Below are 14,083 nucleotides of genomic sequence, written 5' to 3'. Positions count from 1 at the left end.
TTCTTTTAGAGGAGTATCCTATGTGTTAACAGAAGGGGTTGAAAGCTTGGCAGTACGGTGGCCTGGTCACTGGGGGACTTAAGCTTTTAAGGTGAGGTGTTTTCTCTGGCTGTGAATGACTTTGGGCGGTCATTTGAAGGGACTAGCGATGCTGGGGCGATAGCAGAGAGCAGCAATATACAGCAGAGCAGCATTCCTGGGCCAGACACAAAGAGGCTTTGTCTCGGCGACCAAATGAAGATGACGTTGTTTTAAAAAGCCCTGCATTAGCATAATTACTATCCTCTCTAACATTCTCTCGGTTGATTGCGTTCAAACAGGGTGGAAGAAAGGACAGTGTGATCATTGACATCAAAGGGAGAAGAAGTAACCCAAGTGGAGTACACAAGTCAAAAGCATGTGTTAGATAAAGCTAGATAAAGGGACTTCACTTGGAGAAAGAACATAATGATAACACGTTTACTTTACGGAGATGCTAGAACACAATGATCTTGTCAGTAAAATTAGAACAGGCTCAGAATTGGATTCTTGCAATCATCTCTCTCTTTAAAAAGTGAAAGATTCAAGTTTGAACAGGGGAAAAAAAGACTAATAACACTTCAAACAGTCAAACGTAAAAAATGAGAAATAGTCATAGATACGAAGACTAATAATGCAGGTAAATGATGAACTACATTCCAACAGTGACCATTTCAATGGTGTTGAGAGACATCTAGAAACCTGCACATGTCACAACATTCAGTTCACTAGGTCATCAGTCTAGCTGGCACCCCTTTCAACTGATTGCTCCTGAAGGCGACAACAAGCACTTAAGAGCATGTAAACAGTGTCTCCATAATGATCTATCACCACAAGTCGTTTCAAAGTAAAAATAACCATTTGCCACATAATTATAATTTATCACTTTCACTATCAAAGGGATCCAACTCAACTGTCAAGTAGATACAGGTAGCACACTGAAAACAAAGAAAGAACACTTTTCTCTCCTCTTATTCTGCAAACCAATCCTTCTATCCCCCAGGCTCCACACTGGCCAAGAAGACAAACCTAGGTGACGATACTTTAACCTTTTCCCTTTGTGCCGGAGCTTAAATGAGATATATACTAGATTCTAATCTACTCTTCACGGCCCATAAGTTATGAGGTATGCAAAAGCTGTGAGGTACGCAACACTGGCCTCCCACCACAATAGGGACGCCTGCGCGGTGTTATTGACAGGTTTCATTAATGCGCTGTGCAATCACCTGTACAGTTGCTCAACTGCCAAGACCCCCCCCCGTCACTCCTCCTCCCTTCTGCTTCTTATCTTTCTATTCATATTCTTTTCCACTCTGCTGCCTTTGCCCCCTGGCACAAGTCTCAACATTGCTGCTAAAAACCACAGATTGATGATTCGGAACATTGCACATTACTCTCTCTTTCTCTCTTTGGTAACACAAACCCTCCACCTCCCGTTCCCTCCCCGCTCTCAATCTCAAACTCTCCTCACTCCCCTCTAACAAACTCTCCTACTTAACCTGTACCTTTTGGACTGAGAAAAGAGCAGAGCACTAAGCCGGCAATGAGAGAAGGGCGGTTTTAGACTGCTCACCCGCTGCCCTGATCAAAGAGAGAGAAAGAGAGAGAAAGAGAAAAGGAGAGAGACACACCGAAGGCGGCCACTTTGATGAGGAGGGCGTGGAGGTCACACGATATCATCTCGGAGAGCAGGGTTGCCTGGTCACGGCGCCACAGGTAGGCCAGGGGCTGCAAACCCAGTCGCACACACCTGGGAGAACAGGTGAGGGAGGGAGGGAGGGAGGGGTCAGAATGAAAAATTACCAGGATCACAACACCTTCAAAGTGCGTCGGGCACTTTCACTAGTTTTGCGGGCAGGCTGCCACACCAAGGCTCAGATGGAACACACTCTGAGCCGTCTCTGGTGCTAGTGGCTTTGTTCAACAGATTCAGCAGAAAAAGGGGGAATTAAAGAGGGGTAATTATCTTAAAATGGCACCTCCTTTACACTATAACTGTCTGTGTCACACTCACGCACACACACATTTACTTGCATACACAACACACTCACATAGGCTGTGTGCCGGTAACTGGAGCCGAAACTCTTGGGCGTACATGTCTTTGTCTCAGAGAACGCCTGCGGTGTGTGAGTGTGTATGTGAGGGAAAGAGTGTGTGTGAGTGGCTGAAACAATACATGACTGACAGCAGGATTTGTTCATAAGCTGAGAGCTCTGTGGTTGTGTTGGGAACACAAGACGAGAGAGGCTTGTGCTGGAATGTACCTTACCACAGTGACAGAGAGAGGGAGAGCGAGAGAGAGGCCCATACTAGGCCTCTCCCAAAGGTACTATCATAGAAACCCTTTCACCTGTATCCAATGTCCTACTGTATAGATTAAAAAGTGACATGTCCTTTCTGATGTCGTGTATAACAATACATTGTTTCCCATTACGTAAGTAAGCCATTGGCCATTCTGGTAATACAACTGTACCATAAAAATACAGCTAGACTGAACATCATGGAGTAAACATATGTACATCATCTTTGTTTGGAATACAGTGTCTCTCAGGCATGTAGTTGTGTGTGTGTGTGTGTGTGTGTGTTTGTTTGTGTGTGTGTGTACACACTTGTTCTACTTACACATTTTCCACTCGTACTCTTTGGTAGTCTGAAAGAATGGCCCCTACAGACACCGCCTCGACATCCTCCTTTTCCTGTGAAGAGAAGAGAGGGAAGGAGGAGGAAAATCTTCCTTTAGGAAACGCTATATACTTTAAACTCTCACATCACAACGGTTTCCTGTTCCGTCATATGAGTGTTTATTTTAACAAGTCACAGAGTCATGGTGATGTCTGCTGATGATCTAATTGGGCCAAAAGGTCACATAACCATCCAAATATCACTTGAAGAAAAAAAAAAAGAGGACACTATGAGAGAACGATGTCTATGAACACACGCACGAGCCCGTACGGAGAGAGAGATGCACGCGCAGACACACACACACACACACACACACACACACACACACACACACACACACACACACACACACACACACACACACACACACACACACACACACACACACACACACACACACACACACACACACACACACACACACACACACTCTGAGAAAACAGTGTTCTTTCCCTCCATCAGATAGGTGGGGATGTTTACATGATGGTCATATCAAGGCTTTCCTGGCCCTGCACAAATCCCCTAGTGAGGGGGGTGAACTCCTCGTCCTGTCTGGGCCTGGCTGGGCCTGGCTGGAGCCGGAGCATCAGAACAACAACACTAACACAGGAGCAGCAGAGCCAGTCTGCTTCTTATCAGTAGCTTTGTGTGACCTGGACATGGAACTGTCCGACCACACTGCAAGGTCAGAGACCGTTACATAGGGCAGAACTGAGCACACACACACACACTCTTCAGTGAGACCCCATCACATGAGACAGAACTGACCCAGTTTACTATTATGCTAGTCAGTTTGCAAAAGGACTCACTGTGCTACTGAGTGAGTCAGGGAGACCAGTCTGGAAAACAACAGTTAGTAGTTAGGGAGTGTCCTCCAGACATGTTGTCCTCATGACAACCCTGAATGACTGTCACTGCAAACAGAGCTGCCCCCTAATATCCCACCACAGACCACACATCTACCAACACCAAGCTCCAAAACACAGCATCACCTCGTTGACTTAATATATGAAATACATACATCATATAGGGCTAATGTGTCTGTCACACTGCCAAATATTAATCAGATACTTTTTCACATCACATTCATCTTGGGAGACAGCCACACACACAGACTCTGGAGGGAGGCTGCACTGGCCTCCCCACCCACACAGCCCAGCGACGTATTCAATCTCAAGCACTGGCCTCCCCACCCACCCACCCACATACACATAGCCCAGAGATGTATTCAATCTCAAGCTCATGAAATCACTCCAGACTGGCACAGAGCACACACACAGACTCACACACACACCCCGCAGCTTCATTAGTGCATTACATGGCCTGTAATTAGAATGAGGGGCCGGCCTAGGCAGCGGCGCGGTGGAGGGATGCACAAGTTGCCAGTAAATTACCTTGTAGCCATTATCAATTTCCCAGGCTACTGGTCCTTAAGATAACCCCCCTCTTCTCCCTGTGGTCCTTCCTGCAATTTCTCTCTGCCTGATAAACATGCTGATTAAAGCGAGCGGCGTGTAAACCGTTGATACTTTTTAAAATGAAATCCATGCCCTGCCTTGGGCCTGACGCTGCTCTGCTCAGCTGCCGCACTGCACAGAGCTCCACACAGACGTGTCAGCTAATCAGATAAAGAATATACTGTCTGTGTGTGTTGGGACAGAGAGACACACACACACAGCAGTCCCTGGGCAGAACAAGGGGACAAGGAGGGAGAGGTGCACACATAAACACACACAGGCAAACAGCGATAGGCTAGGATAGTACAGGGATAGGGTAGTACAGGGATAGGCTAGGGTAGTACAGGGACAGGCTAGGGTAGTACAGGGATAGGGTAGTACATGGATAGGCTAGGGTAGTACAGGGACAGGCTAGGGTAGTACAGGGATAGGCTAGGGTAGTACAGGGATAGGCTAGGATAGTACAGGGATAGGCTAGGGTAGTACAGGGATAGGCTAGGGTAGTACAGGGATAGGGTAGTACAGGGACAGGCTAGGGTAGTACAGGGATAGGCTAGGGTAGTACAGGGATAGGCTAGGATAGTACAGGGATAGGGTAGTACAGGGATAGGCTAGGGTAGTACAGGGATAGGCTAGGGTAGTACAGGGATAGGCTAGGGTATGTGTGTGATGGATTCTTTACTGCCTATTGAGTGTCACTGCACTGTGAGATGGGCCCAAACACATACAGTACAGCAAGTCACTATAGTCAGTGTAAAATGTAATGTAGAATACAACTCAATCTCTGGAAATTCAGAGTTCTGTGACAATAATTACTCCAGACTGATAACATTGCAGCACTGCACAGAGCCAAGAGGGCTGGAGGCATTGTCCTATTACTCTACGTAGGCCGCAGGGCTGTTAACTATTTTCTAATGATATGATAACCTTTTCCTCAAAAACATGTCAGTTCCTGAAGAGACAAACGAAGCTTGGGAGAGAGAGAGAGAAAGATGAAGAGAGGGAAAGAGAAAGATGGAACGAGAGAAAGAGAGAGAGAGAAAGAGGGAGAAAGAGAAAAAGTGTGTAGAGGACAGGCCAGTCTCTGAGGGGTGTCTAACTAACTGTTGACAATGTGATTGGGTCATTGAGCTGTAAACTTGGCAGGGCCTGATTAAACAACACAGTATAATGCCTCTCCTTTCCCCTCTGTCCTTCAGGGAGCCAGAGGCAGACATAACATTAAAAGTGGGCCCTCTGAGGCCTGAATCATCAAGTAACAATGAAGTGGGCTTTCTTTTAACTACATGGCTCTTAGCTTCGTCACAGATATAATTATCACAAAAAGGCAATAATAGCCACTTTAGCAATCCATTCTAGACATTGAGAAGAGCGAACTCTCACACCCCCTTTTTAAAATGTAGACTCTCCGGCTCTAACTCTAGACCGTATGCAAAGAATAACTTGACTTAAAGCTCTGGAGAGAGTTATTTTTGGATGACGTTTTGTTTTTGCCGCCATTATAGCTATCGTCGAGACTGCCAGGAATAAGAGGGGGCTAGCGTTGCGCTGGACAAACTGAACGACTTGGATTGAGCAAATTCTAGACATTCTTTCTCATCCGCTGTGGGAAAGCGAAGCAGGCAGAGGGAATAATTGTGAGGCGGGTGTGAATACATACATCTACAGAGACGGATATTGCAGAAGTGTTCCATGTATTCATGACACTATAAAAACAAATACTCTGTTTTCATGCTGCTTGACCATATTTAACTAAATATTTTATACTTGGATAATACCTGAAAAAGAGTGAGATGGATCATGAACTATATGTTTGCTAAAAACTTGAAGTGATATCTGGCTGAAGGATGTTTGGATTGTGTTACCATTGGGACTGTGGGTAGAATATACGATAACGGTACTATAAATTACAGCACATATTTTCCCAGAAAGATATCCTACTATTGGAATTATAACGCAATAAACCTATTGTAACTGTCAAAACGTATAGCCAATACAATTAATACACATTCAGTTAAGATGACTTATTGGACATTAGACTTTGCTATGGGTATTCTGCTTATTCCGAAAATCTAGCTACAACGACACCATGTCATTGCTACCTCAGACCGTTCCCACAATGCTCTCTGTTCCTCCTCCATGACTGTTGGTGTGCAGAAGGACCCCAAGGACCCCCACCAGGGGCAGTCTAAACAAAAGCCTGTCTAGTCTAGCTGTAGTCGTCAGGAAACTAAAGGCATTTAATTAGGATATATGGCTTGGATCACATGCACATTCAGGCCCACAGCCATGTCCATCAGGGTACTAGGCCCCATAGTCATTAACTTCTGTTACTAATTGTCAAATTCATTAAAGGAAACCTCCCCCCAAACATCCCCCATGAAAATGGATGGACTGGGCTGAATTCTAAACGGCTCAGAAGATTAAGGCTGCCAGACATACTTCACCCCAAAAAATTATACACTCATTAAACTCTATTTCAAGGCAGCGTGTGTGATATACATTGTAATTATATATACATACGTTGGACCATCCGAGTGTAATTCAATTGTATTCATAGGCATAGCTAGGCCTATAGTCTAAGAGCAGATACAGAGATATGATCTGAAAGACAGAGGCAAGCCTATCATGTAGCACGATGTTGATCTACTTCTTCTACTAAATGCTTGATGAGTCAACACTTCTCCTGAATTCTTATTCATCAAGTTTTGCATCAATATTGACAGACCAACTTTTATCCCAAATTCTGTCTGTAGTGTCTTGAGTGTAATAGTGCTGCAAAACTAATTTCCCCCTGGGATAATAAAGTTTGCTACTACCACTACTACTACTACTAAGATTCACTGATGCAAATACAATTATATATAAATGCAAGGAAAAAATGCACAAGCAAAGTGTGGAACTTGATTGAAACTATGTAGCCTTACCACTTACAAAGTGAGAGCTGATTCTTTAAGGGAAGTATTTTACTGAACATCAAACAGACCATCCATTTCCATCTTACATTTTAAATAGGGTACTTCATGTTATCCATCATATCACTCCATCTGGATTAATATTTAATAGACCAAAGTAATTAATAGAAAACAGGGCAATTAGGAAGCTATAAAATATTAAACATTCACAGATTCATTAAGTACATCAGAACGCTCATTAAATGATTGTGTAGATGATCAAAACGAAGTCTTAATGACATTCTCAAAACTCCAGAGAGATTTTTTCTAAATTAGGCCTAATCCAAAGGGCCTGTGTCCTCCGATTCAGACTATTAGCCATTAACCATAGTAACTATCATAAAATCACTAGATATCTGGTATTCAATAAAGCAAGTTCGCCTTTGCACTGAACGATTAGCTGAAAACAGTTATTATTGTAATACCATACAGAAGCAGGTATTTACACAGTCAGTCTTTTCTCCAGGCTCACGGTGTTTATGTGCCTTCTTGCACGTTAGTGTTACTGCCCCAGCCTCATAGCATGACTAGGCAGGAAGACGACCTGATAAATTAATGAAAGTGTCTTGAATGACAGTTTGCTCAAGGGCACATAGTACAGTACCATCACGTGCCCCGGCGTGTCCTTGTTGTCATACGGACCACCCCCATAGTTCCATCAGTGAGTGACTGGACACAACATGGTTTTAATGGCCCAGGCTCCATTATATCAGCTCTGCTCTGGGCCTGTTCTAATGAAATGGGATTGTTCTCCCGTGCTCCGCTACACGTGGGTAACACAGGGGGCCCCTGTTCTGTTATGACGATGTGTGCTGCGCTGGAGGTCTGGGTGTAAAGCGTGGGGTTCAAGCAATTTGTGCTTAATCAAATTTGGGACAACCCTCCAGGGGCCTTGTTAGGGGTGTGATCAGACACCTCTATGGTCATGGATGTGACAGTCACAGGAGCCTTCCAGTGGGATGGGGGAAATTGCTATGCTGTTTATTTGTGTTATCAGCATCATTGCCATTCCCTCCCTACACAACACAACCCCAGCTAGGTTAGCTAGGTGACCTATCTACAGCGCTCTCTGGGTTGTGAAGGTGAGGAGAAACGGCAGTTTGGGTTAGAGTGTAAAGCAGTGGACTGTAACAGGATAGGTCAGATGGTTCAGGACAGGGCCAGAAACGACTAAATCAATATTGTATTTTATTCTCATTTTTGCACCATCTCTATGCAGTCACAGGGCCCTACACACTAAGCACACTGATGCTCCAACACACTGGAACTGACCCTGTATATAGTATTTTTATTTCACCTTTATTTAACCAGGTAGGCAAGTTGAGAACAAGTTCTCATTTACAACTGCGACCTGGCCAAGATTAAGCAAAGCAGTGCGACACAAACAATAACGCAGACTTACAATTGGAATAAACAAACGTAGAGTCAATACCACAATAGAAAAAAAGTCTATATACAGTGTGTGCAAATGAGGTAAGATAAGGGAGAAAAGGCAATAAATAGGTCACAGTGGCGAAATAATGACAATTTAGCAATTAAACACTGGAGTGATACAGACTGGAGTGATATATGTGCAGAAGATGAATGTGCAAGTAGAGATACTGGGGTGCAAAGGAGCAAAAAATATATTATAATAACAGTATGGGAATGAGGTAGTTGGGTGGGCTATTTACAGATGGGCTATGTACAGGTGCAGTGATCTGTGAGCTGCTCTGACAGCGGGTGCTTAAAGTTAGTGAGGGAGATATGAGTCTCCAGCTTCAGTGATTTTTGCAATTCGTTCCAGTCATTGGCAGCAGAGAACTGGAAGGAAAGGCGGCCAAAGTAGGAATTGGCTTTGGGGGTGACCAGTGAAATATACCTGCTGGAGCGCGTGCTACGGGTGGGTGCTGCTATGGTGACCAGTGAGCTGAGATAAGGCGGGGCTTTACCTAGCAAAGACTTATACTGTAGATGGCCTGGAGCCAGTGGGTTTGGCGATGAATATGAAGCGAGGGCCAGCCAACGACAGCATACAGGTCGCAGTGGTGGGTAGTTTATGGGGCTTTGGTGACAAAACGGATGGCACTGTGATAGACTGCATCCAATTTGCTGAGTAGAGTGTTGGAGGCTATTTTGTAAACGACATTGCACTATTGTAAAGTGGCCGTTCCACTGGATGTCATAAGGTGAATGCACCAATTTGTAAGTCGCTCTGGATAAGAGCGTCTGCTAAATGACTTAAATGTAAATGTTAAATGTAATTGCCGAAGTCAAGGATTGGTAGGATAGTCAGTTTTACGAGGGTATGTTTGGCAGCATGAGTGAATGATGCTTTTTTGCAAAATAGGAAGCCGATTCTAGATTTAATTTTGGATTGGAGATGCTTAATGTGAGTCTGGAAGGAGAGTTTACAGTCTAACCAGACACCTAGGTATTTGTAGATGTCCACATATCCACATAAGTCAGAACCGTCCCGAGTAGTGATGCTGGACGGGCGGGCAGGTGCTGGTAGCGATTGGTTGAAGAGCATGCATTTAGTTGTACTTGCATTTAAGAACAGTTGGAGGCCACGGAAGGAGAGTTGTATGGCATTGAAGCGTGTCTGGAGGTTAGTTAACACAGTGTCCAAAGAAGAGCCAGAAGTATAGAGAATGGTATCGTCTGCGTAGAGGTGGATCAGAGAATCACCAGCAGCAAGAGCGACATCATTGATGTATACAGAGAAAAGAGTCGGCCCAAAAATTGAACCCTGTGGCACCCCCATAGAGACTGCCAGAGGTCCGGACAACAAGCCCTCCGATTTGACACACTGAACTCTGTCAGAGAAGTAGTTGGTGAACCAGGCGAGGCAGTCATTTGAGAAACCAAGGCTGGTGAGTCTGCCGATAAAAATGTGGCGATTGACAGAGTCGAAAGCTTTGGCCAGATCTATGAATACAGCTGCACAGTATTGTCTCTTATCGATGGAGGTTATGATATCGTTTAGGACCTTGAGTGGGGCTGAGGTGCACCCATGACCAGCTCGGAAACCAGATTGCATAGAGGAGAAGGTACGGTGGGATTCGAAATGGTCGGTGATCTGTTTGTTAACTTGGCTTTCGAAGACCTTAGAAAGGCAGGGTAGGATAGATATATGTCTGTAGCAGTTTGGGTCTAGAGTGTCTCCCCCTTTGAAGAGGGGGATGACCGCAGCAGCTTTCCAATCTTTGGGGATCTCAGACTATATGAAAGAGAGGTTGATCAGGCTAGTAGTAGGGGTTGCAACAATGTCGGCTGATCATTTTAGAAAGAGAGGATCCAGATTTGTAGGGGTCCAGATTTTGCAGCTCTTTCAGAACATCAGCTATCTGGATTTGGGTGAAGGAGAAATGGGGGAGGCTTGGGCAAGTTGCTGTGGGGGGTGCAGTGTTGACCAGGGTAGGGGTGGCCAGGTGGAAAGCATGGCCAGCCATAGAAAAATGCTTATTGAAATTCTCAATTATCGTGGATTTATTGGCGGTGCTTACTTACTTTATCATGTTCTTATTTCTTATGTTTATATATTGTGTGTTTTTGTTCTACCTTGTTATTTTTATTATTACATTATTGATTACTGCATTGTTGAGGTTAGAGCTGGCAAGAAATGCATTTTACTGTACTAGTGCATGTGACATTAAAACTTGAAACAATATGGGCATGGAAGACTAAAATCTTGACCCTGATTTGGGTGTATATTATGGTATACCAACAAGAAAATTGGCACAAATACTAACAACCACAATATGCACGGTGGTGAGGTTCATCATCCTAAATGTGGGCCAAGAAAACAATAATAACTAAAAAGCTGTCCATAGGGAATGCTGTCTTTGTGAATATCTTTGTAAAACATACTCAAACTAAAACCTTTTTAGTGGTTCCAGACTCTGAGATGTTCCCTTCTGTAAATTGGAGAAGCTGGCTGTTAGAAGCAGCCGTTGACAGACAGGCCCTTCCTTTGTGTTCACGGTTGTGTTCCCTCCATGACTCACCATGCGTCATTCCTCAACAGTAAAGAAAAGAACGGATGAAAAAAAACTAGATGTTCATATAGCCGGCCTTGTACACGGTCCAGACGAGTCCCAGGGATGATGCGGGACAGAGTGAGTCAGTGAGTTTCATAAGAGGGGAACCATGGTCCTCAGAGAGGTCTCTAATGCCAGGTGTGGTCTGAATAGAGGGATATGACATCGTCCATTGTCTCGTCACTGTCACCACAATGAGTGACGCCTATCAGCCTCAGAATGATGACCAGACTGTTCTGGGCTGGATTCTGGAGGAAAAGAAGACGCAACACTTTCAACACATTCACACTGAGGTGTTTGTAGACAGGGGAGAGCTTTTTTTGGGGCCATTACAGCTTGTTACTGTTGAGTCTTCTAGCCTGCAGTGCGCGCGCACACACACACACACACGCAGTGCTGTGATTCATTAACAGTGACAGAGCTGTGTTCACCGATAGGGCCGGTGCATAAATATGCCACACCGCACAGCTGGAAAACGTAGAACTTCATCAGGGTTAAAAAGTAGAGAGATTAACGTTTCACGAGTTTCCTCTTAAATATATATGGTTACGTAAACAGAGGCCCAGACGTCAGACAGCCAGGCAGGCAGGCAGGCAGAGAGCCTGAGCCAAACCAAGCACAAAGCCTTGGATTCAGCAGCAAACAGGGCCAAGAAGGGTTTCCATATCAACATGCATGGAAAACTAACTAAACGCTGGGAAGCAAGCTGTGGGAAAAGGTATAGGGGTTTATCAACTATTTTTTTATGAATCCTTGCAATTCACGAATAAGAGATCAAAATTTAGAATTTTCAGGTCAACACAGGATATGTTGCAACCAGTTCCAGACAGCCTGCATCTCCATCTGCATCCCTCCAGAAAGAATCAGGACAACATGCCCTGATAAACAAATGCCTGACGTGACTCTCCTTTTCCGTAGGGCATAAAACAAACCTTAATCCTTCCTCTGTCACTGAAACATTCTCAGTTGGCTGAGGTGAGGTGGGACTGTCTGAGACACCAAGACGGATATCTGGGAAGCTTCCAGCCAGCGAGATTGCAGGAGGGTTCATAAGGAATCCTAACGCACCATGGCAACCGGTGTCACTCAACAACAAGCCTTCACGTGCTCCTCTCCATCCGGCTCCCCTCCAAGATGCAAATGCTTTCCTGCTGAGGTTGTCAATTGGGGAAAAACTCAGTCAGGATACAACCAAACATCTCGGGACCACTCGTCCTCCCTTCACGTTCTGGGCCTCAGACATCGTGGTAGTCTCCCAGCCCCCTCCCTCTTCAGAGAGAGAGGGGGGAAATATGGCTGTGATGCAGGTTTTACATACTCCAGACTCCAGACAGTGTTTTTCTTCTGCTGGTTATGGCTTTAGCTGCAGGAGGCACGGGGGCTGCCACAAATATTTATTTCAGGGAATGCTTTGCAAAACAAAACATAAAAGTCAGTCTGCTTAATTTTCGGGTAGATGGTTGGTGGGATTTGACTGACTAAGAGCTATCCCTCAGCCATCGGGTCGGTCAGACAAAAGGGAGGGAGGAGGGAAAGGCAGACAGACACTTTTGGGCCTGACCGACGACAGGCAGCTAGCTATAAAAAGGTGAATGACTTCTTCACAACAGGGTGCTCTCCGAGCACTCTGGGCTAAGGAGCCTCTGAGTGTTTTTGTATCTGTGTGAAACGGCTGTTGTTTAAGACGGACGGTCTCTGTTCCAATTACTTTTTATTATTTAGCCAGATCTCTCGTCAAATAGTTGAAATGGCTGAGAACTGATAATGAAGCAATGAGGGTCTGATTTATGCTAATGGCACATTACTTTTCACGAGGGTGATTAACTCTTCTTTTATCAGTGGATCTCAGAGGAAAACTGTAAAAAGGGCAGCAAAAAAAGCAACAGAAAATGATCAACTCTCAGACTCCCTGGTGGTTTAACCAATCAAACAACTCAGAACACCATGTGCGAGTGACTCACATAGTGTACACACACACTATCCATGAAAGTAAGTGTAACATCCACTCTTAAACAGAGTGCCCAAAAGAAAATATTAGCCTAGTCCTGAGCAATCTGATGCAAATAACTCTGAGCTATGTCTACAATCCATCTCTGTGGCCAGGGGGGAAAATCCTCCATTTGGAACAATGTTCACCCAACCAGCCTTAGCAGCTCCTGCCCTTGGCAAGCCAAGATAAGGCTATCTGTTTCCATCATCACTAAACAAGATTGAGCAAAGTACATTAAGCAGAAAAATACAAACAAATTACAAAGGCTTCAGGCTAGGCTCTTTATCTAATGTTTGTGTGGGACTGACTGTTCCGTTAGCTATGTCGGTTGGGTCTGAGGGAAATGTGCCTGGTTCTAATAGATCCTGTCCCGCCACTTCCACACAGGGGCGAGAACAATACAGACGGCCATTATCTCAACGGTAATGCTATCCTTCCTCGTGTGCAAAACAACCCACAATCTCACCCCACTGACTGTCACTGTTCCAGTCAGCAGTCAGTCTCAGACCAAAGGAAAAGATAACAATGGGCTATCACAGCTAGAAGGAGACCGAGGCAGTGAGTGCCTGGCTGTACTCTAGTTTAACAGGAATCTAGGCAATGCTACTAGCCTCATTAGAAGAACATGAGACAAGCTAGACTACACACACAGCCAGCCTACACTTGTCCTGAAAAAAGCATGAAACTAATTGGGATATATCAATTAACTTTTGAAGAGCATTATCCATTGTTAATGCTTCTACCACACCGCTAATTATACCTCTGAGAAAGGGGAAAAAATGCATCTTTGCCCCACATCACAGGTACAAGACGCTCACATTAGTCTTCTTATTGATCCTATCTCATAAAGCCTCTCTGTGACCTCACCGGTCGTGATTTATGCATTAAGCAGCTTTTTAAAGAAATCAATTTTCTTTGAGCCCCCATGTGCCTAACACGCCACTGTACTGGTAAGGGTGT

The 14,083-nt window shown here is 44.7% G+C and overlaps 1 protein-coding gene across 2 annotated transcripts in view; it reads right to left on the bottom strand.

The window, feature by feature from the left end:
- The window catches only part of dph6 (diphthamine biosynthesis 6), an 84,952-nt gene that overhangs the window by 58,069 nt on the left and 12,800 nt on the right, over positions 1 to 14,083 (bottom strand). For both annotated transcript variants that reach the window (XM_071365696.1, XM_071365697.1), the window contains exons 4-5: positions 2,641 to 2,714; positions 1,650 to 1,768 (exon numbers count right to left, since the gene is read on the bottom strand). In XM_071365696.1, coding sequence (XP_071221797.1) covers positions 1,650 to 1,768; positions 2,641 to 2,714 — 193 coding nt within the window. The remainder of the gene's footprint in view (positions 1 to 1,649; positions 1,769 to 2,640; positions 2,715 to 14,083) is intronic.

Source organism: Salvelinus alpinus, chromosome 25 (assembly GCF_045679555.1).
Source record: "Salvelinus alpinus chromosome 25, SLU_Salpinus.1, whole genome shotgun sequence".
Classification (NCBI taxonomy): domain Eukaryota; kingdom Metazoa; phylum Chordata; class Actinopteri; order Salmoniformes; family Salmonidae; genus Salvelinus; species Salvelinus alpinus.
Note: the sequence above shows the minus strand (reverse complement) of the source record. Positions and strands in the feature narration are given on the sequence as shown.